Here is a 22,878-nt window from a genome sequence, read left to right as displayed (position 1 = left end):
ACAAAGGTAATGTGAAACCTGCAAGTTTGCAGGCACGCCATGCTTTATTTTAGGAACCAAGGACAAGAAGTGGCTTGCAGGCTGTGTCAGCTGGGTAATCCCTTTAGAAAAGGGGCCAGTYCTGCAGCTTCTGAAATTCAGTCCTTGCTTCAGCCTAGGTCTAGGCACTTGTTGATTACCCCACGATCAGGAAAAGGCTTTTTTGGGATGTGATGATGAGGAAGGAGAAATGAGCTTGAGTACTTCACCGAACAGTAGATGCAGAAGACCCTGTCTTCTGCTGAGTGATGCTAAAGCTCTTACCTTCTTTGCTTCTTATCTTGAATACCTCACAGCCCACGATCAACTCTGTTGCAAATTGAAGAATAAAATTTAACTGTCATTGACACACCAAAACTTCTTTGTTCTCTGAGACTCCTTGGAGCCATGTTTGGAGCTGTCCTCACATTCTCACTTCAGCCCCCAAACCCGAGAAATGTTATTAATTTGCTCAGCTTTGCACACTGAGTCAGTCCCTGTTAAACTGGAGACTCATATATTTTATATATTGTATCTGGTTCCAGATACAAAAGTGAAAAGATGATTTAAGTTCATGTTAATAAACCAAGCATTTCTAATTGTAACTGTAGGATTTATAATTAAACCTGTAATTGATCTTTTAGTTGCAGTCTCTAAATGTGATTGGTTTCTTTAAAGATAATTTTCTCTTTTCTGGCCTACTGCTGAAGTTTCCAAAGTTTTATGAACTGTGTGGTGACTAATTTTTCTCTCTCTTTCTGTAAAACATACTTTTTTAATGTAAAGCTGGCCTTCTCTGCACATCCTTCTATTGTTTGGATATAGATTTCCTTTCTAGCCAGTTGTTTTCAGTGACATTGTGCAAGACATACATTCTATATACAGCTGTATCAAAGGCRAATTCTCTGCTGCTATTTGTAATGATGATGTTGAGCATTTGTAATTTAAAAAATGCCAGCAGGAAACTTCACCTTTTCGTTGTTTTGGGTTTCTGCTCCTGAGCATCTCCTATGCACGTAAATACAMATCTGCTTCTGTTCCTTTTTTGCTTTAGGGCAGTCTTACATTGGTTGGTCTTCACATTGGTTGCTCTTAAGGATACTTAAGTATTTGTAGTTTGGTTTTCTCCCTCTTGTTGTCCACACTCCTTGTTGAACCCAAATCACTTCATGTGTCCTCTACAGGGGCTTGTGTGCCATGGCAAGGAAGAGAAATCCAGTGTATTTCAGTTGACCCCAAATGAAACTGTGTGACAGTTTTACACTGATAGAGAAATTACCTCCCCAGGCTGCTGCCTGAGAGAGAAAGTGGACAAAATCCATCTTTATGAACAGTCTTTTGCACTGGCTTTTAAAGAGAACATCAAACTTAATGGGCATGGGCTAAGTTGAAAATGCCTGGGGTTTGATGTACTGCTCAGAGTGCAGACTGACTCATTGTTATTCTGTGAAGACTTCCTTCACAGGCTGCTGGATGGCTAATTTTGGCTGAAGCAGAGGTTTAGGCACTTCTAGCAGCTGCCCCTTTGTGAAGGAGCTGATGTTTGTATCAACCACAGCTAATGGAACATCTTTAAAATATATGAGAAACTGCCCCAAACCAGGAGAGCTTCCTTCTGTCCTGCTTATGATAAAAGTTCTTTAGCAGATTGAGGCAGTCACTCCCAGGTAAAACATGAAGGAATTCAGGCAGTTTCCTCACCTGCAAGGTTGGAGTTACTTCCTGCTTGTGTCCTTTTTGCCATTCCATTTTTGCTTTCTCTTTTGGCAGACAAGTGRAAAACCACAGAACTGAATCAGACATCTGTCAGCTTTCTTTGCAGGAACTAAATTTTTCCCCTCTTRGTTAATTGACTCCTACATCTTCCATCTTTCATTCCATCCTCTTGGATTCAKAGGTCCCAGCAAGTAACTTCCTCTTGTGCTCTTGAGCAGGAAAACAGAAGAAAAATCCTRAAKAAAAATCCTGTCCTCTGCTTGGGAAGAGGGTCCTCCTTGAGCTGCCAATTGTTTGTAGATTACTTCCCTAAAGGGAAAACTTATCTTAAGTTGATCCTATCACCTGCTTCTCAAAAGATATCAAGGMAAGCTTGTTGATGGTTTAGAGATGTGTGTCTGCTCCTGATGACTTTACACTGAGCCAAAGYATCTCACAGAATTTGTCTTTTGGTCAGGTACCACCAATCCTGTTCCACTTCCTAATCACTAACCTCATAGGCTGGAAATAGTATTTTAGGCAGTGATTCCCTTTCTGAAGCCTTTAATTATGGCCAATCATTTGGTCCTTTTGATACTTCAAAGTGTTTGTTGGCTGAAAAAAGTAGAATGAGTGCCCCATTTTTCTTGAAAATTCAGAGACCCAGAGAATCTGACTCATCCTCTTAAGAGGAGGTGGAGATTTTTTTCAGGCTCCATTTTTCTTTCTTTTTGAAGTCCATGCATGTTGGTATTGGGTTGAGCTCCATGTGCTGCTGCCTCTCCAGATCCATGGACAGCCTGTGGAAAACTGCTAACCTGGCAGCTTCACAGATGGTAACACATTCACCTGTCCAGCTGTGTGTGGTCCTGCTTGCTCTGGACAGCCTGTCTCATCTGTGCAGGAATCCACTTTTTCAGGCTCTGTGTGGCTGTGCCAGGTGAGTGTGATCATGAGCAGATAAAGAGATGAACAGATGTTCTCAAACATCTGCAATACACCCGGCTTCACTGTGGRATTAGTCACCCTTCTCAAAACTCAGTCTTTAAATCTGTTTGTGGATGCATCTGTGATGGCTGCTGCCTTGGAAGAGGCTCCARTTGCCACCACAGCATCTAAGAGTTACCAAAATGCAAAAATTAGAGTTTGGAAACATTCTTTTAAACCCAGATAGGTTTTGCAATCAAAAGCAGCAACGTGTGGCTCAGATTTCAGATTTGAATGTGTCACCCTTACTGGAGAAAAATAAGTAACACTGAGTAACCAAAATTAAGGATATGATTAATAGGCAGTTTATCTTTTTTTTTTTTTTCACCAGGAAGAGGCAATAAAGAAACAGTCATGCTGGGAAACAGCCTCAGACTGACTAAAATCCATTCATTGTGGTGAGCTTGATGATATGGACATTACATCACTGAGACCAATTCCAATTTTAAAGACAATGCTGTCTGCAAGCTGCAGCTGGTAGAATCCTCCATCGTGGCTCTGTTGGTCTGATTTGGGTTTTTACCCTGACAGAGGCTGGTCTGATAGAGTAAATCAAGGAGTTATATCATACTGAATGCAACTGGTAAGATGAATTACCCACCGAGGGCTTAGACTGGTCTGCATTTGTGAAGTGATCCTGGGAGAGGGAATTCACCATGTACCAGGAGCAAGGCTGGAGGGACGTGCAGCTTCTAGAAAGTGAGGCCAGAGGTAAAGAGAATAAAGTGAACTGATCTCACTCCCCCCACAGCCCCAACTAGAGCTGAAAATACCATATTCAAAAAGCACAGCTGATACCTTTAAACACTTTCACATGTGGAAGTTTCACCATAGCCAGGATTCATATTTGCTCTCTGGCAGGGTACTGAAGCAATCCAAGACTAATGAAAGCCAAGGGTAACTGTGGCCCGACCTCTCCAAGAGGGYTCTCTATCATCCATGAGGTCTTAAAGCAGTTTTTATTGCTGTACYGTGGGATTTGAGCTTTGTGGGCTTTAAGAGGTTCTCGGCAGGGGCCTGGCTCTGCTTAGCAGTGCTTACCTCAGACTTAGTGATACGGTGTTGGCATTTGTGAGCGTTCTTCCCACATCTTGGACACATGGAATCACTTGTTTGTTGCTGGTGCCAGGGTGGTATCTCATAAAACATTTGGAATTTGCATTAGCAAGCTAACAAACAGCAGAAGAAAGAARATCATAGAATATTGAATCATTAAGGTTGGAAAAGACCTCTGAGATCATTAAGTCCAACAGTAATGTWGCCCTGAATGAGCATGACATCTGGTACAATAAGTGCCATGTCTAGTCTCCCACTTCTGAACACCTTGAAAAAATGAATTTGGCCAGCTGAAGGGGACTACGTCCCAGCTCTGCTGCACCACATTGCTCAGCTTGGCTTCCCTGCATCTTTTTGGCAGGCTAACTGCACAATTTATGGATGAAACTCCTCTGTTTTCTTGCCTTCCTGAGCTCTGAGGATGGGCACCTGGAGGTGAAAATTTCTGACCTGGAATCACCTTCTGAAGAARTACTAATCTAATTGGAGCTCTCACTTCAGTGAGCTCCCCAAGGACTTATTTACATTTGGAAGTTAAATCACCTACGTGCACTTCATACCATCCAACAGGAGTGAAGTTCAGTGTTTTTTCAGCCTGAGACACAGGGGTAAAAGAAAATACCACGCTGTCCCTTCTGGAGCTCCAAATGACACRGTGGTGACTGTGATTTATGAAGGTGCTGTAGTCTCATCCATCACTCAGCCGCCTCTCCGATGAACTATTGACATCTTCAGTGCTTGTTAGTGAGGGAGTAAAGATGCTTGAATATGACATTTTAGCATCCAGCTAAATGAACTCCTTATCACAAACCCTTTGAAGTATGTAAGGAAGATGGTCCCGTTTAGAGGTTTTGATTGCTGCTCTTACATTTTCCAGTTCAATGTGTTTGTGGAGGATGAACGTGTTGACAGACCAAGAAATCCAAGACRGGAGACAAAGTTAATTTCAGTGTTGGTGTAGTACTCCCTCAAAACACTRCAGGCTGCTTGCCCTGGCATTTATGGGAATACACAAGGCACTTTTGCTTAGAAATTGTGTGGAGGGAAACCCAGGGAAAATTCTCTGTTGTGAGCRAAAGGAAGCCTTTGAAGTGAGTAGTTGGTCAGAATTTGTGCCTTGATCCCATTTTTTTTTTTCAGGCCTAGAAAAATATGTTCTCTTGTTTCCAAGAGAATGGCTCAGATCTTACCATGGGGAAAATGAGAAGAGTATTTGGATTTACCATGTGGGACCATGTTGTTGTCAGTAGAGTTTGGCTGGATCTTGTAACATGGACACCTCAGATGACTTTCTGCCACTCCTACGTTCACCAGATTCTGGTGTTCATTAGGGTCTGAAGGTCAGGGAAAACCGTAAGACTTGCCTAAATTGTGACTGTTTGCAGCAAGAGCCAGGGAAAAGAAACCTCCAACCATGCCTTACTGAAATGGCCAGCCACTTAAAAACAATCAGAGATTGCTTGAAATCTTCAGTAATGACCTGGATAATGGGGTAGAGTTTGTGGGTGGTACCAAATTGGGCAGGGCAGTTGTTACAGCTTAACTGGAAYACTGAAATATCCAGTTTGGGGCTCTGCAGGTGAAGAGAAGTGTTGGAAAACTGGAGCAAATCCAGTGAAGCTCCACCATGCTGGTCAGGGATTTGAAGCGCACAGCATAGGAGGGGAATGCTGAGGGACACTGTTATTCAGTCTCCAGAAGAGAAAACTCAAGATGGGATCTTGTTTCTGTTTACTGAGGAATAGGTGGTTCTACAGAAGACTCCTCCTGGAGACACACAGAAAAAAACAGCAAATAAACACCAAAAGCAGTGCATCCGAGTTGCTGCAATAGAAACCTGATTACACACAGGGAAAAAATTTTTCACCTGGAGAGGGGCTTAGCCCAKGATCAAGTGTCCAAGGAGTTTGGGAAATATTTCTCTGTGGAGATTATCAAAACTTGCCTGAGCAAATTCCTGAGCACCTGATGTAACATCAAAGCTGGCTGTTCTTTGGCCAGGAGGTTGGAGTGGGTAGGCTTCAGATACTGCTTTCAGCTAAATTATTGGATGGTTCATGTGCTGCAGTCCCAGCAGGYGATGTTTCCCTGTGGATATATTTTTGATACTAAAGTTTGCAAAAAGTCCATGTAAAAGAGGCTTTTACAATCTTGGTGCCCTACTTTCTGTATGAGAGGCTTTCATCTTCACCTGTAGTTGAAGCATAGAGAGTCCCTTCTACTCTTCTGTTCATTTTGGCTGGTGCGGGTTGAGCTGGAGCAGCCTGGCAATCRGAGAGTTGAGAACTTCACTGCTGATACTTGTGATTGTGGTGGCCTGGTCTGTGCCCAGAGAAGCTGGGTACCCAGGGTTACATGTACACTAGAGTGGTCAGAGCACAGATGCTGGAACTAGATCTGTAATGTGAAGTTATAGATAGTCCAGGGCATGGTTTGTTGCTTTGGCCCAGATAACTCTTTTCTAGGCAGTCCAGAAGATCACCGAATTCWGGAATGGTTTGGGTTGGAAGGGTCCTTAAAATCATCTTATCCCAATCCCCTCAGCATGGGCAGGAACACCTTCCACTAGGACCAAGTGGAAAGCTCAAAGTCCCATCCAGCCTGGTGTTGAACACTTCCAGGGGTGGTTTGAGGGTTGGTTGTAGGACAAAGACTGAGTATCATCACTCTGATCTGGACAATAAGTGTTTTACAGCACAGTTGTGGGTTGTGTTATTGCAGCTGGCCTCGGGGACAGAGAAGGTTCAGGGTAAGTTTAATTTACCAGTGAATGTGTACCCAAACAGCGCAGGCTGCACCTGGGACAGCTAAAATACCACAAAGGATTGCAGTGTTTGGACCTCCTCTGGCAGATGGAGCTACCTGGATGAATCTGGGTGTCTTGGGCTCTGTGGAAGAGGCTCTTATAACTCAGGCTACATCTGCATCAGTTGTTGGGCTGGTGAAGGGTCTGGAGCAGGGTCCCACAGCTCCCTGGGGGCACTGTGAGATGTTATTTTCGGTGTGTATCATGGATAGGGCTGGAAAAAATAATGCAGCTACTATCTGATAAAGGGAACATGGAGATTGTGCTCACCTGCCATGGACACATCATCTGGTCTGTACTGGGTACAGTGAGAGAGACTCTGCTGCCTGGCCCTGTGGTGGCTGACCTCATGTCCATGCAACTAAACCTCCACCACATACTCCTGCTTTTCCATCCAAAATACAGTGGGAGCCTTCTGCAAACTGACTAACCTTGTTACATCTCAGGCTGTAATACCTGTTTAGAGTAATTCTAGCTGGCAAAATCATYCTCAGACACAGGGTAGCACTTAAAGGGAATAAAGGTGTGTCCACAATTTAGCCCCCTTTGATTTCCTAACACAGGTTCTGCTACTAAAATCAATATGGATGGAGACCATAGCCTGATTGGAACTGCATGGGAGAAAGGAGGTCATCAATACCAGGACATGACTAGTGATGGCTAGAAAAGCTATCAATGTTAGTGTGARGGTATATGGCAAATAAAACTCCTAGAAGCATTTTCAGTGTGCTGAATCTTCAGCTTTGGCACAAGGAGTCAATCCAATCTGTGAAGGTGGAAAGCAGAGCCTGTAGTTTGTTAGTGTGTACGTATTYCTACGTGAGGAATGTCCCAAAGGCTGGGGAATGTTGGGTGCAAAAGGCTTGTTGTGCCTCTCACAAGACCAGTAATGGGTAATTCTGCACACGCCATGGATATGGTATTTTCCTGTGCCACAGGGCAAGGCCCCCGAGCAGAAAGCTGTGGGATGTTCTCTATTTTGTGTGAGAACAATGACAAATAAAAAGAATAGGCACCCTCCATGAAATCCTCTGCAGCGCTTAGATTTGATGAGTTTCTCTRACTGGACATTCAAAAAAAGACAATGGATCAGCATTGCTGCATGCCAGATGTTTCCACTGGAACCTCTGACACTCATTGGATCAGAAATCTGCTATGGAAGTTTGGGTGGTTCAATATGAAAATGTTCACACGGAGCYTTCTTTTGTCATTTACAGCATGTGAAATAAAATGCTGCCTTTGATTTGAGAAAAAAAGACATTTTACCCTCTAGGCTTGGTTTTCTGTGGCTTTCCTGTGTCTATCATGGCTTTTATTGTTGTGYTGGTTCTAGCACTCAGTACCTTTTGAGGTTCATTTTCCCTTCCTCCCCTGCCTCCAAATTAGTGACCTGAAGGGGTTTGTATTCCATTCTCTGTAGCTATCCTGTTCTTTCTAGCAACAATTTCATGCTGAACAAATGTCTCCTTGCCAGTTTCCTCCTGAGCTTGSTCCTGGCTGGACAGTGAAAGCAAACTGGCAGTCTTGCACCCAAAAGCTCAAGACCTCGTCTGTGAAAATTGTGCTTACTCTAGGTGAGAAAACAGGCAAAACCGTCTGGTAGAAAATAATACTTGGGAAAATACTTTTGGAACTTCTCATATTCTAAATTCATGGTATGGGATTAGATTTATACATACAACACCTAAGAGCAAACAGGGATGCTGATTACCTCTGTCTTCAGCAGGGGTCAGAGAGGGGGATTTGAGACACTTCTTCTGGGTGTTACAAAGACTAAACTTCTTTTATTTGCACTATTCTTTGTATAGATGTATGGGGGTTTCTGCTTCTTCAGTGTTTTTTCAATTTATTGGTGATGTGTTAGAGCCAGATACACCTTCCCACATAAATACAAAGACTTTTAAATATGGAAATCTTGTATGTCCTCTTACAGTCTGCATCTGGTAAATTATTTTTGGGTAATTTCTGTTGTGAATGGATGAATATTCACAAGTAGTATTATTTTTCCCTTTTAGAGTGTCAGTCAGCTACTGCTCTCCAGCTCATGATCAAGCGCTGTCATGGGAAAAGAAGCTGCAGCATATATGCYAGCACCTATGAATTTGGAGATCCTTGTTACCCAGGCATCCAAAAGCATCTTAATGTCATCTACACCTGTGGTAAGTTACAAAGTCCTCTTACTGTAACTCTCACTAGGGTGTATGTTTGTTGAACAGTGGTGTGTGGAGAAAAACACGATGCAAAAAGTTGTTGAACTTCCAATTGGCTCATGGTGATTCTTATTTGGTCCACAAAGGGTGGCTTTGAATCACCAGAGTGGTTTAATTCTGGCACTTCTTGTACTTATTGGCTTGATAGAAACAAAAAAAAAAGTGGAAATGATATTTTATTAACTCATTCAGCTGCTTCTTCAAGGCAGGAATATCTGGCGGTGRTTGGATGTTTACACACTGAACATTGGCATTCTGCAGCAAAGCTGTGGTTATCAGTAGGATACCTACTACTTTGTTCTGTGTTTCATTTTTTATCACAGAATCAGGTGACTAGCAATCCATACTTATCGACTCAGTGATATTAGAAAATCATTCCCAAAATCTTCATCTAACCAGTGCAACAATTTTTCTAACAAAATACTGTTGTTAAAAAATCCCAAACAAAACAAAACAAACAGTTGGAGCTCTCAACTGGGACCTTAGGTCATAGTGTTGATCAGACACTGTGCTCCTACCTGACTAGTCACCTTATTTTGCAACAGAGGAAAAGTTGATCCTGTCTGAGCTGTGCAGTGTAAAAACATCAGTCTTACTGTGTTGACATTTTGGTCATTTGTAGCTGACATATTTGAAAATATTTCCTTCAGGGTTTTGCTTACATAGTTGTTGCTAGGATCAGCTTGGTCTCTCTCTCTCTCTGTGTTCCTCTTTGCATCCATCTGGAATATGGAAATTTTGGTGGTGTACTGAAGGTGCTGAGCAGACAGCAGAGCACGTGGCAAAGGAGAAATTCTCTGTGCCCTCAGACAACAGTGGATCTGTGGGTCACACTCTATGTGTAACTGCAGGATGCTGAGTGAGACAGAAAGCATTTGAGACAGTCACTACAGTGTTTTGTGTAGTGGCTACAGCTTGGTAGAAGAGCAGAGACATTAATGCAGGAGCATCAGGCTCTGAGCTCATCTGGCTGTTGTTTCACTTGGCAGGACAGGCAGAAAGGTTGGGTTTTGTTTGAAGTGATGCAGCAAGAAGTAGTAAGGCCGTTCATGCAAAGCCCTGTGAATTTTCTAGTCAGGAAAGTGATGTTTTTATATCACTTTTCTCATAAAAAGACTGGAGAGAAGCTTATCCTCATGGGGATTTGACAGAAACGAAGGCAATGCAGCAGGAAAAACAGGAGCTCCATCCCTCAAAAATCCAGGGAAAACAAACAGAGCCCCATGATGTATTTCCAAGAGGATTTCTCCTTCAAAGGCCTCCACAGCCATATTCTGGCAGTGTGGTCCTGGTCTCAAAGTCCACTACAAAAGGCACAAATGATCTCTTAATCTGACCTTAACTCTCTAGTCCAAGCCTAACTGCATCAGGAAATGAGTCATGCTTGAGATCACAAAATGGCATGTTTTGCTTTTCTGTGGGTGAAATCTGCCTCATCCTTTGAAGGTGGCCATGACTCCTTTTCAAAACCATGATCTCAGACATGTCTCTGAGCTGGATTTTGTGATCAACAGACACATATTTCTCGCCTCAAAGAGCAAAGTCTTTCAAAAATGAAATAAACAAGAAATTAAATTCCAGTTCTGTGTGCTTGTGCCAGACAGAACTATCTCCTGGAATTCTTTTAGAAGAAATGATAAAAACAAGCAATTTGGTATTTTTAAAGTTTAGAGAACAATAGTGGTGTAGAAAACCTTCCATTTGCTGTCTCTGTTTCAAGTTTCCATAAAGCTGCACACATTATGGCTCCTGGTGTAGTGCTCTCCTGTTTTCACCAATTCTGTGGGAGTGAAAAGGGGCAGGCTGTGACAAGTGGACATGACTGCACTTCTCAAAGGCCGTATGTCAAGACATATCCCTGTTCCCCACCTCTTGCACTTGGAAACATGTATTCCCTTGCTGCTSTTTCCTGGAGAGCAGTGAAAGAGGCAGCGATCCTGGTATAGCTTGGGAAATGTGATGGGTGTACAAATGGGTTTCTGTAAATGTCACTTCAACCCTTTTTGTTGCTACTTCAAATAATTTTGTTGCTCCTCATCACTGTCTGAGATCAGGCAGTGCAGTCAGTCTGCTGCTCTCTGTCGCTCCCTTTCTGCCAGACTGGCAGAAATGTCCTGCCACGTGTCAGTATTTGGACCATGTCACTGCTCTTGTGAGAAGAACAGCCACGTGTCCTTGGCCGGTGTGACTGACCTGCTGCATTGCTTCAGAAGAGGTGGTGAGAGCAAGAGCACTGATGGATGTGGCCATTTGGTTGGGAGAGGCTCTATGCAGATATTTCCCATGTGAAGAACTTCAGTAACTGTGGGGACAGAGCAGCTGAGCTGTGCTTTTGGTGCTAAAGCATGGCAAGGGCTGGAAAGAGACCAATATGTCTTCTTCTGATAGCAAATCATGAAAAAAATCTACTGAGTAAGTGATTAATGAGGTGACAAAAGATAATATTAACTGAAAGCTCATGAGTTGTTAGCACAAATCACAGTTGAGATGGACYTCATGGTAGGCTGGTGGTGTTTGTGTAGACCAATGCCCAGTAAAGAGCCGGTGAGGTGTCTCATCTTACAATCCTGACAGAAGAACATCTGCAAGGTCTCTCAGGTCATCATGTCCACACTGTTCTTCYGAGAGAAGAACAGCTGAGCCCTGTTCCAGATCTCCAAGAGGTAAATGGATGAGGCAACATCTTTGCTTTCTTTAAGCTATATCCCTATTTCTTGGAGTTTCATTCCTCTAGGTTCCATGTTTTATTGGACATGACAGTTCCTGCCAGACACGCATGATTTTGCTGATGAATCTGTTCTTAAACAAAGGTGTCATCTAACTTTGTGCCCAGCTGTATATTTTTAAAATATTGGCTGTAATCACTCCAGCCAGTGGGAATGTCTCAAGTCATCAGTTCTCCATATMAAATTATACCCCTTTGCATTGTGAGTTCAAGGCCTGTTGGCATCACTGAGCTGAGAGGGAAACGCCACCAACTCGTGTGTACATGTGAGAGGATTGAAGCAAACAACCACCTTGGCTGTGATAGAGATCTCCTGTGTGCATTAGGGTCCCATTAGCCCAGCCAAGGAAACAGATGAAAAACCCTCCAACGTTAAAACATTCCAAACCTGAGCCTTGGCAGGACTGAAAYACAAAATTTTGGCCCAAAGCCAGATTTAGCTAATGTAAATGGTGTGGAAGGTGGGATTTTCCAGTATGTGGGTCCCATTACTGCACTAATAAATACATTAATTATTTTTTCAAAAGGAAAAGGCAAGTTCGTTCTGGGAAGCTCATAAAACATGGTGAGGTTGAGTTCTGAGTATGGCAGCAGTAGGAGAGGCAGATATAAAAATTTTAGCTCTGCCTTTTCTTTAAAATACCCTGAAAATCTTAGAGAAGAAATGAAAATAAAACAGCGTTAATGCAACTGAGAAAAATAATGTAATGAAGACTTACTAGAAATCTTTCTCTCCTTGTTCCCTCTTCCCCCAAATATCTCCCTTTGTCTCTGTGTTTCTTTGGTATAAAACATTGTGTTTATAATATCTGCTTGATAGTGGTTTTGTACTTACCAATGAAACTGACTGTGCTCCTGACCTTTTCATTTTCTTAATTGTCCCATTATTAACATCAAAGGCTCCCTTTAATTCTCTATATCTCTTTCCTCTCTTCTAGACTTTTTTTCTGGCCTGTGCTGAAGTGCTGACTGAGCACTGCATTGAAACCTGCAGAATTTTTTCATGTACACAGTGCCACTTGSACTCAAGGAAGCATTGAAGTGTGTGCTTTATTTTAAGACCTATGGATAATTACCATGAAAGTTAAATATTTTCTCAAATCCTTCCTTGARTGGGGATGAGGGGCTTGCCTGTGTGTAAAGTGAAACCTTATTCTGAGCACTGAAAGTTAAGGGAGCCATTCAGAGTGTCCACTGTCCCCACTGCCAGACCTGCTTCCCTGTGCAGTCCATGCAGGCTGCAAATGTAAACCCTCTGCTAAGGACCTGCCGTTCTTTAAATGCAGGCATCCATCAGAAAGGATGATGAGAATATAAGGAAAAGKTGGGGATTGTGGATTTCTTTGTGTCTAGACGTGTTTCAGTGGGTTGGTTATCAGTCCTGATTACTGGTGACTTTTTAGTGCTGCGGTCGGACATGTGCTGAACAAAATGGAGGAAATATGGCCTTGGATGTGTTTTTGATGTGAAAATCTGTCGTACATTTAGATGTGTGCGTGCCTCCTGCTTGATTCATGCTCGCCAGGAAGGGGTCATTGGGCTGAGAGCTAATGAACTGCCATGGTAACTCATAAATTGCTTGGAAAATCCTGCAGTTCTGCCACATTAATAATCCTGCCATCCTGCTTTATGAGGCAATAAGCTGAGTCCCAGGGGCCAAGTGCTTCACATCCCAACGAGAGAACTGTGCAGGTAAAGAACAAAGCCTGAGCTCAGGGACAGAAGTTAATGTTGCTTTGGGGTGCCTGGTGCTGCTGGGAGACCAAAYGGGGTCAAGGAGAGGTGCTCGAGGTGCTCTGGGGTGGTGGGGGTGTGCTGACCTTTGCTTTCTCCGAGTGCTTGGGAAAGCAGCCTGGCTTTCTGTAAAATGTTGTGTTTAAACAAATGTTCTTTCAAGTTGGACTAGAGGCAGGGTCTGTGTTAAACAAGGCAGCTCTGAGGTGGTTGCCCTCATGATGGTGATGAGGAGAGAGGCAAAAAAGCTGCACAAATTCTCTCCTGTCATCTCAAAGGGACTGTGCTCTGGTCCATTAGCTCCTGTGCAGTAAATCTATCAATGCCTCAGGCTGGGTGAATGTAATGGTTCCTTTTGCTCTTAAAATTTATGAATTCATGAATGTAGAAAATGTATTTTTATCGCTGCAAAAGCTCTTTCTGTTGCTATAAAACTCAATTCCAAGATCTGCCAAAAATAGGAAAGGAACAATTCCAGACTTCCAAGAAAAAACAAAAGCCTTTACACCCCTTTGAAACAGGGCAATGCAGGCAGGGTCTTTCTAGAGAAAGACAGACACAGAATGTGTAATGCAGTYTTTCTTTCTTCAAAAGTTGAAATAAAAAAGCTGTTTACAAGCAAATAAACATTTTAGGCAATCTAGCTCTAGGGATGTTCCACTGAATGTATAATGTCTCATAATGTTTGTTTAACTGGGGTTCTTGGAAAAATGCCGTAAAACAGAACCCACAGACATGTAGATTTGAAATTCATGGCCACGTAGATTTGACCTACTAAATAAATTAAGAACAGAATAGTGATATGATATAATTCCATATGGCTACTTTCATTGTCAAGACATTGAATTCAGAGATAGTTTAGGACATCTATTCAAATAATTTGTCTTATTTTTCTAAGTTAATAGAAGTTTGTTCAGTAATTTTTGTAGCAAGCCTGTGCTTCTCCTCAAGTTATATTTTTAAAAAAGCTATTTAATCCTCATGTAATGACTACAAATATTGAAAAATTCATGAAGTGGGATTCATTTGACCAAGTGCAGACATATGAGCCACAGAGATTTATAGTGTAGACATTCCCATCTGAGAAAAATTCTTTTTGYAGGTAATGTGGCGAAGCAGCTGCTTTTGAGGTACAAATCATCTCATCCTAAAGTAAGTGCCTGAAAGAGATGAACTGCATATTTGAAGTGACAGTTCTCCTGTACTGACTGTAAAGGAGACATTTTGTTATCTACATGTAGAGCCTCTAYAATGCAGATATCTACATCTRCMTCCACCTGRAACACTTCCCTGGAAGCATTCAARGCCAGGTTGGATGGAGCTCTGAGCAWCCTGGGATAGTGGAAGATGTCCCTGCCCATGGCGGGGATGGGTTGGAACTGAATGAACTGTAAGGTCCCTTCCTACCCAAACCATTCTGTGATTCCATGATTTTATGATCTGGTTAAATGCTTTCAACCACTGTGTTCTTATGCAGGTGCTTGTTTTGGTCAAAATTATCATTACCATGTAATGATAATACTGATGTTTTCTCCTTAAATTTATTGGTTTCCACTCCCACTGTTTGATGGATCTCCAACTCTTACAAGTTTATCCAAGTAAGAGAGGAACATGATGTGTATTTAAGTTCTTGAGAAATTACCTCTAGCCGGGACTGTTAAGGCTGAAAAAGTTCTCAAATAGCAGCTTGGTGTCTTGCCCCTCAGCTCAAGGTTATATCACCCTCTACACTTAGGTTTGGAGAGGGATTTTTCTATTAATTGGTTTTGSATGGGATTGAGGTCCATTTTCTTCATTTCATCTTTATTAATTCCCTAAATGATTCCAGGAGCTAGGATAGGGTCAACATATTTGCTGACTTCTTTGACTAGCTGGTTGTTCTTCTCATGGACTTTGATTCTCAAGAACAGATTTGTTCTAAACTGTCAAGGATTGTAGCTGGTGGCATGGGAGAGGGGGAAGAGTAGATTTCCATTGGTGGTGTAACATCTGTTACCAGTTTCTGCAAGCAAATTGACTTGTTGAATTTCCTTCCAGACTTCTCCTCATTTCCATCCAGGAGAGGGAAAAGCAAGGAGTTTGTTTCTCCTTKCAGAAGCGTAGACCTCCCATTCAGGATTAGTCATACTTCACAGAGCCTGTTAAAAAAGCAGGGACAGTCTGACTAAAGACTGCACCCTGATGGGGGCTACATAGCTCAAAGCTGACATTTTCTGATTTCTGAGGTTGTGACTTTATCACCTTTGATAATGACTTAACAATTTTTGTGGATGCGATTTCCTGGATCTCAGAGAGAAGCGAAGAGGAAACCCATCAGTCAGAGGACTCATAATTTGGATTGATGGCTGGGATCTGTTGGAGTTCATGGATTACCTGAGGGTAAAGGCAAGATGCCATCTCTTTTGCTGAGCAGTGCTGAAATGAGTGGGGCACGTGCTTTACCAATGGGCTTGGAGATACCTGCTAATAACAGGCTTTAGCAGCTCTGCCATCCTGCACCAGGAGGACAGGGACAAAGAGCTGTTTCTGTTTATCATTAGTGATTGCACAGGGATGTGAAACATGGCACAAACAGCCTCATTAGTTTTAAGATGGACCTTGGTAAGTCAGGTAATTGGCAGCTGTCAATGTGCTGCTCCCGTTTGTCTTTGCTTTCTGCACATCTCCCTGTAGCTTGACATGAATCAACCMAGGAGAGTCCGAACACACCTGCCCTGGCTGGCCCAGACACAGCAGCTCTTYATTACCAGGGCAGCACGAGCCTGTCTGACACAGATTGGGATAAATAAATATTCTGAGGGAGCAGAGCTCTGCATCCCAGGTGGAGGAGGAACAGGTAATGCTGTCACCTCCAGGGAAAGGCTTGAAAATGCTTTGATTTTTGCAGAGGAGAAATGGAAGCTTGGAGATAAAAATCATCGCCTTGGGGATGGGGAGGGAGGAAGATGGGGCTGTAGGAAACAGAGAAGGAGTTCAAAGGACACTTTTCATGATGATTCTTAAGCAGAATGAGCTGTAACACAAGTGCTACCTTACAATTAGGCAACGTTTGCAAGCCTGGTGCTGCAGTCCTTCAACTCTGGGAGACATAAAGAGTTCTGCAATCAAAAAAGAGTCCCATAAAGAGTTAGCTAAAGTACTCTGCAACCCCTGACCTCTGCTGTTCATAAGGTGTGTGCATGTGAGACCTTTATTCCTTTTATCTCTATGTTTTGTATTGTTTTGTTTTGTTTTAGTTGGTAAAGACTATGGCCTAAAAGTCACAGGAAAAATCTGCAGGGAAGGGTCGTTARTTTGTTGCAGTGGAGTGGTGCTGGCAAGGATGGGAAGGAGGCAGGTGGGACTTTTATTTTTCGTTCTGGTATTTTTTAGATATTTTATAAATTTAGAAGTTTATATATTTTATAATGGACTTCTAGTTTCTACTGTAGTAACTGTAATGCTAGACTGTAACATAACCAAGATTTTATGGTGGCTGGCGCAACTTTGAGGTTACTAAACAGATTTTCTTACTGAATGATTTCCTCTGGCATAAATATGCACAGTTCCTTGAGGCTGAACATCAATCTGTGATCTACAGAATGGATTTCAGACCTGAAAGTGGATCTGGAGGGTTCTGCCAGGCTGTCTGAGACCTCCACACTTGAACAGGCAGGKTACAACCTCAAAATCACTTGTTATCTGTCCATGATTTCATCCCAGGAAAGCAGATCTRTTTGAGAATGATTGTGCAAGATGGCATCTGAATGTCATATGTCTAAAGGAAATCTTTCAGGAACTCTGGAGAGAAATTAAGTGGAGCAGAATTAAAGTTACATGGGCTACCTATGTGGTGAATTTTTTTTTCTGTAAGTTTAAGCCTGCTGTACAGACTTTCTATTTTTTGTCATATTGATGCCCTTAATGATGCTTTAAAAATTCTGACCATGAGTAAGTGGTAGATATTTATAATGTTAATACCACAGGTTATTTTTTTTTACCTAGGAACCTCACTGAATAGCCTCGTAAATAAGGTTATTGTAGTGTCTCCATGCCTGTAAAAACTTGCACTGATTTCAAATATAGTAATTAACAGCGATGTTGCCAGTTATGAGACTTCTTTACTGGTGAGGAGGTTGGCAGCCAGTCTGCCAGCCTTTTTCAAGCAGGAAACTGCCGCTGCAGGCAGAGGAATGTCTCAGCAATGAATGGCTGACCCTTGAATCACTGATCGCCCTAACTCCCCCTAATTGAGGTTAATGCCAGAAGCATTGACACCTTGATGCTCACTCATTCGTGCCTGGAGGCTGCTGGAGATTGCTGACAGCTCAGTGAAACACTCAGTGAAACACTCATTAGATTAAATTTAAAGGGAGCCTCTGACACCATGACCAATTAAGATATATTTGCATGGATCACACACACACATTTATATTATATATATACATACATATATATATTTGTATATATGCCTTCCCTTTATTAAAATGTATCAAGACAATGACATTTCCTTGCACCCTTTGTAGAAGGATTCACAGCTGGTGTCTTTCTGCCAGTATGTGCACATTTCTCTGCTGTGCACCTACCACTGCCCTCGTGGTTTCTAGCTGCTCTTTCTCCACTCTAATGCGAAACAAACCGGAAATCTTCTGGGATTTGAAAAATAAAAATTTGGAAAATGAAAATTTGAAAATTTTTTCCTGACCATGAAAAGAGAATTAGAAGATCAGGACAAAGAGAAGAAATAATAGCAATTTTGTGAAAGCCACCAAAGATACAAATATAGGTGACCTCTGTGGTGGTGTTTCTGGGAAGAATTGAGGTTTGTGAGCTGTTGCTGTAATAGAAAATCATTATAATTGGGATGTTTGTAGCCCATTGATGACAGCTACWTGGGCATGGGTACATTTTAGGGACATGGTTTAGTGGTACATTTGTTTGGGTTAATGATTGAACTCCAGGATCTTGGAGCCTTTTCCAACCTAATGACTCCATGATTCTATGATCAAATGTGTATTTAATTGCTGGGAAGTGCAGTAATGAGTGTTACCAGATCTACAGGCCTTGGCAAGGATCGTTGTGCGATGCACTCACTTGTTAAGCAGTGTTTCTGCTGTGAGTGATGTMGTGGTTACATAGGCAGGGCCAGCCAAACTTCTGGGGGAAAGTGTTCATCTCGTTTTGGGTGTGGAGACGTTTACACAGGGGTTTGTGTCATGGCAGCTGAACCTAAGAACTATCAACTGGTTTATTTATGCGTGTCCTGGGCTGACTCTGTTAGATGAGTAGATGCATGCTTTGTTCTCCAGTGGAATTCGCATTGTGCAGTATTTCCTGCCCAATCCTTGATTATATGAAATGAATTGAAAGCAGCAGAATATGGCAAGATAATTTCTAATTTATTGCTGTTTTGAACCTGAACTGTGGCTCTCTGTGGTCAAACCACTACTCCTACATGGCCAAGGCAGGGAGGACTGGCTACTCCATGCTGTGCCTTATGTGACTTTTGTGATTTATAAGAGCTGAATGATGACCAACCTGAGTCTCTTTAGTATCACTAAAAAACATTTTTGCTGTTCCAGTTCAAGTTCTTGTTTGGGAGAGGCCAAGCAATGGCAGGGTGTGGAGGCTGACATTTATGTGTCTTCTCACTACCTGTGAACAAACCCATCCCTATTTCATMCTTYAGTAATATAKCAGAATTCCATAGGATCACCCTTTMTCCTCACTTTGGACACTATCTTGCATTTCTGCTTGATCTCTGAGGTCCAAGGCATGGATATTTATCTTCTGTTGGTATCAAAGTTTAGGAATGGGCTTTTACAGTCTCAGTGTCTGGTAATCTCTACACTGGCACTTAGACACGGGGATGCCAGTGAGGCATTTAAGAGTAGACACCCCCAGAAGCTCCTTAGGTAATGTCTGCTCAGCACAGATTACTTTTTGGGGGGCACCCCACCTTACAGTGTGGAGGATATTGCCATGGAAGTTAACACCACAGCTGTCCTGTTCTTCAGGAAACTTTCCTTAACATTCATCTGGCACTTCCATTTCCTCCCTCCTTTTCAAGACCTCCATGTATTCAAAGCATCCACACCCAAACAGTTAATGTCCCTTCAGACAGACACTTCAAATACTGTTGACAGTGGCTACTTTTCATGTCCTGTCTTAGTCACTGTTTAGCTAAGCCATTCATGTTCAGCTCCTTTAATCTTCCCTCATAAATCAACCTGCCCAGCCACTCAATTGTCTTTTTGCTGCTCTTTTCCACAATTACCTGTATCTTTTAACAAACACTGAGCAGGCTTATGATAATTTTCCCCCTGGGGGCCAGCAGAGATTTACAATCTCTTTGCCATATATTAGCCATCATTGCTGTTTCAGCATCAGGCAGGAGCAGCACCACTATCCCAGWAGAAAAGCTGAGTCTCTCTCTGGAGTTTCAGTCCCAAGTATCCTGCTGCTCAGTATTTCACTTTTTATCCCTCATTTAGGTGAACTGAGCCAAAGAATGTAGCAACTTGTGAATGTCAGAGTAGGGAGCATTTCTGTATGGGGAAAACAGGATCATGGGGAGCAGTATCAGGATCCTTTGCAGGCTGGTTGTGTTTCCAGCTTTGCTGACACACAGGCCTGGGATCTTAAGGATGACTGGTACTGCATAATATAAAAAATGAAGCAAATCCTACTAGATCCCTTTCAAAGATATTTAACTAAATTCCTAACCCCTGATCCATCCTTTATCTTTGCAAGCCATCTCACAGCTGCCTGCAAAGACTCTGGAGGCTGGTTAATCCCAGCAGACAGACCTTGGTGTCAGTGCCTTGAGGGGAACAAGGGAGGGAGGGCAGAGTCTTGGAGGTCTCTTTGTTGAATAGGTGTCACTCCATTTCAGTCCAAGCCAAAGCCTCAGGAAGAGGAGAAAGCTGGTATGCAGCTCCATCTGGAGTCCAGCAAACCTTTTCTGGGTCAAAAGTTGCCCCAGCCTGGATGCTCATGGCTTGCAGGGACCTGAAGAGTATGCTCATGGCTTGCAAGGACCTGGATGCTCATGGCTTGCAAGGACCAAGCTTAAAGGCGGATTGCACTCATTAGTCCCTGGATCATATGGGATTCAAGCTTTGATGAAATTCTTGCAGTATTTTCTTTAGGAAAAAAACCCAAAACCTATTGGAATGGACAAGAAATGCCTTTTTTACAAGGGTCCATGAAAAATCAGAAAGAAAAATAGCAGCTTACAAAAGCACAACCCCCTATCACGTCTCTTCCCCCAGGCATGGTAGTCAGCATGGCCCAGTGGAGGGGCACTGGCTGAAGGGCAAGAGGTTTYGTGCTTAACCCTGATCAATCATCAGCTTTTTGGGCAGTCACTGTGCTTCCTCCTGCCTGGTGTGCTTAGACCCCATGCCCTGGGGCTGTTTGCTCAGCATCTGGCAGGAGACAGCAGCAGCCTCCCCAGCTCCCGTGGGGCTTTGGTTTGTGCATCGAGTGCAGACATGATCCCACAGATGTGAGGAGTCTCCRCTTTCAGTGCCTACAGTTGCTGTTGAACTTTATTGACATGAAGCTTTGGAAAGATCAGATGTTAGTCTCCTGCCTGACATGTCCATTGCCGTCATGATTTCAATGAGTGTCTCGCATTCATTTTACTTTTTTTGGTTGTTTCTTATTGTTAAAATTCTTATTACTATGAAAGATAACTAATATTAAATTCTCTTCCTTTCTACTTTTTTTTTTTTCCCCCGTGAAAAAAAATCAAATCTTTAGGGATATAACTGAGGATTACATGCCAAYACACATTTTTTAACATGCTGCATATTGATCAAAGGGTCTGACTCCTGCTGTGKGAAAGCTGTACCTGATTCCCACAGGGAGGAAAGGCAAATTTTCTCCTCTGTGCTGTAAGATATGATCAAAACCTTCTGCAGATGCCATGGGTATCAGTGAAGAAGTATAGGATGTTGGTGCTATGTTGTGACTCTCTTTTGAAAAGATTGAGACACCTAGCAAATTGGAGTTGGAACGTGTGTAATGTAAATTTTCTCTCAGATATTTCTTAGCTTGTTACAGTACTAACAAACAAATGGATTTCCTTTCCTTACTCACCTAATAATTCTTTGTCCCTCAAGTCGTGCTTAATTAAATATGAGATTACTTCTAACAGTAAAGGAAACTAAATGGCGAAGGCACAGATACTGGTTTGTAYTTTCTGTTTTTCTTTCCTTCCTGTTGCCACTCAGCCTTGTCAGGGCAGTGATTTTCTCATAAGCAACACTTAGGCATATGCATRTGTTTGCATTTAATTTCCAGATGGGGAGGCAGGCCTCTAATAACAGTGTGAGCTGCTGCTTTATGGATCKGGCTGGCTGACTGACTTACCTTCCTTTTGCAGCTGGCCAAGGAACTGCACCCCACCCCCGGCATGCTGACACACTCATGGCTGAGCCAGGCTTTTGGGTTCTCAAGCCAGACTGGTGCAAAAAATGATTTACCTGTCCCAGGCTGCAAAAAAGGTTCACCAGCTCTTTACATATGTGGGGCTCTTGAACCTAGGATCATACAAGATGTTTTACTTTCTGGCATGACTGCTTTTCATAAATGTGTTTCCTGAAATCTTGGGCAGATTTTATTCAAGGAAATGTATYTAACCATTAGCATTGACATTTTGGTTATGGCAAAAATATTTTCCTGTGTAGAGGGACTTGTAATGATTTCTCTGTTCCTCTGTAAGTGCTCCTCTGCAGATTTCTGGGAGGGAATGCTGTGTCTCTGTGTCTCAGGCATCTCACCCTGGCTGAAGAATTGAGTTTTGCTGAGGGACCTTACTGAGAGAGTTGTAGGTCTCGTGTAGTTGGGTCCAACCCACTTTGAAGTTCATGACTAAAGGTTTGGACTAGCAACCTGGAATATGTGGAGAGGGAGAGAGTACTGAGTGCACAGACATTGATCTGAACAGGAATGGATTCACAAATAGGTGCATTATTAAACAGGCTCTAATGCTGACCAGATGTAGCTGTCTATGGTATAATCAGCTACACATGGACCAGATAGGTTGGCCTCCCTTTGTAGTCAGTATATGAAAAGAAAAAGGCATTTCTAGGTTGCAGTTCATCTCATTTTCAAATGGGTATCTCAGGTACCCCTTACAAGTATTTGTTTCTCTCTTTAATTTTGAAAGGAACCCATGGTGACTGGACCAGATGTGAATATCTTCACTGTTGACATCTGAAATTAGGTCAGATAGTTCTTATCTTGAATATGTTTTCTAGAAAATGATCTATTTTCAATAACTATTTGTCATTACTTTCCTAAGTCTTCAAACCTCATTATGTCTAAATTAGCTTCAAACACCTTGTTGATTACAATTTACTAAATTGCTTCGAATATTTCATTTTTTAAAAACTTATTAATCTTTGACAGTTTTATGTCTTATTACCAGAAAAACAAACAAACAAAAAAAAATAGTACATAGTTAAATAATATCTGCTCTGTATAAATAATGTCTCTCCTGAAGAGTTCTTAGCCTTGAGTGGGTTTAAACCCAGTTTTGCAGGATGGGATTCAGGTTTTGATTCTGACCCTGAACGTAGCTGTCCAGAGCTATCAAAGCCCTTGCTGTAGCCAAGGAAATTTGTTTTTGTACTGACTAGATATGTAGAGCTCAGTAG

The 22,878-nt window shown here is 42.3% G+C and overlaps 1 protein-coding gene across 2 annotated transcripts in view; it reads left to right on the top strand.

The window, feature by feature from the left end:
• EVA1A (eva-1 homolog A, regulator of programmed cell death) overlaps positions 1 to 22,878 on the top strand; it is a 132,367-nt gene that overhangs the window by 22,632 nt on the left and 86,857 nt on the right. For both annotated transcript variants that reach the window (XM_057390405.1, XM_057390404.1), the window contains exon 3: positions 8,578 to 8,721. In XM_057390405.1, coding sequence (XP_057246388.1) covers positions 8,578 to 8,721 — 144 coding nt within the window. The remainder of the gene's footprint in view (positions 1 to 8,577; positions 8,722 to 22,878) is intronic.

Source organism: Malurus melanocephalus, unplaced genomic scaffold (assembly GCF_030028575.1).
Source record: "Malurus melanocephalus ecotype Western Australia unplaced genomic scaffold, MMel_1.1 scaffold_26, whole genome shotgun sequence".
Taxonomy (NCBI): domain Eukaryota; kingdom Metazoa; phylum Chordata; class Aves; order Passeriformes; family Maluridae; genus Malurus; species Malurus melanocephalus.
This window is presented reverse-complemented; position numbering and strand designations above follow the sequence as displayed.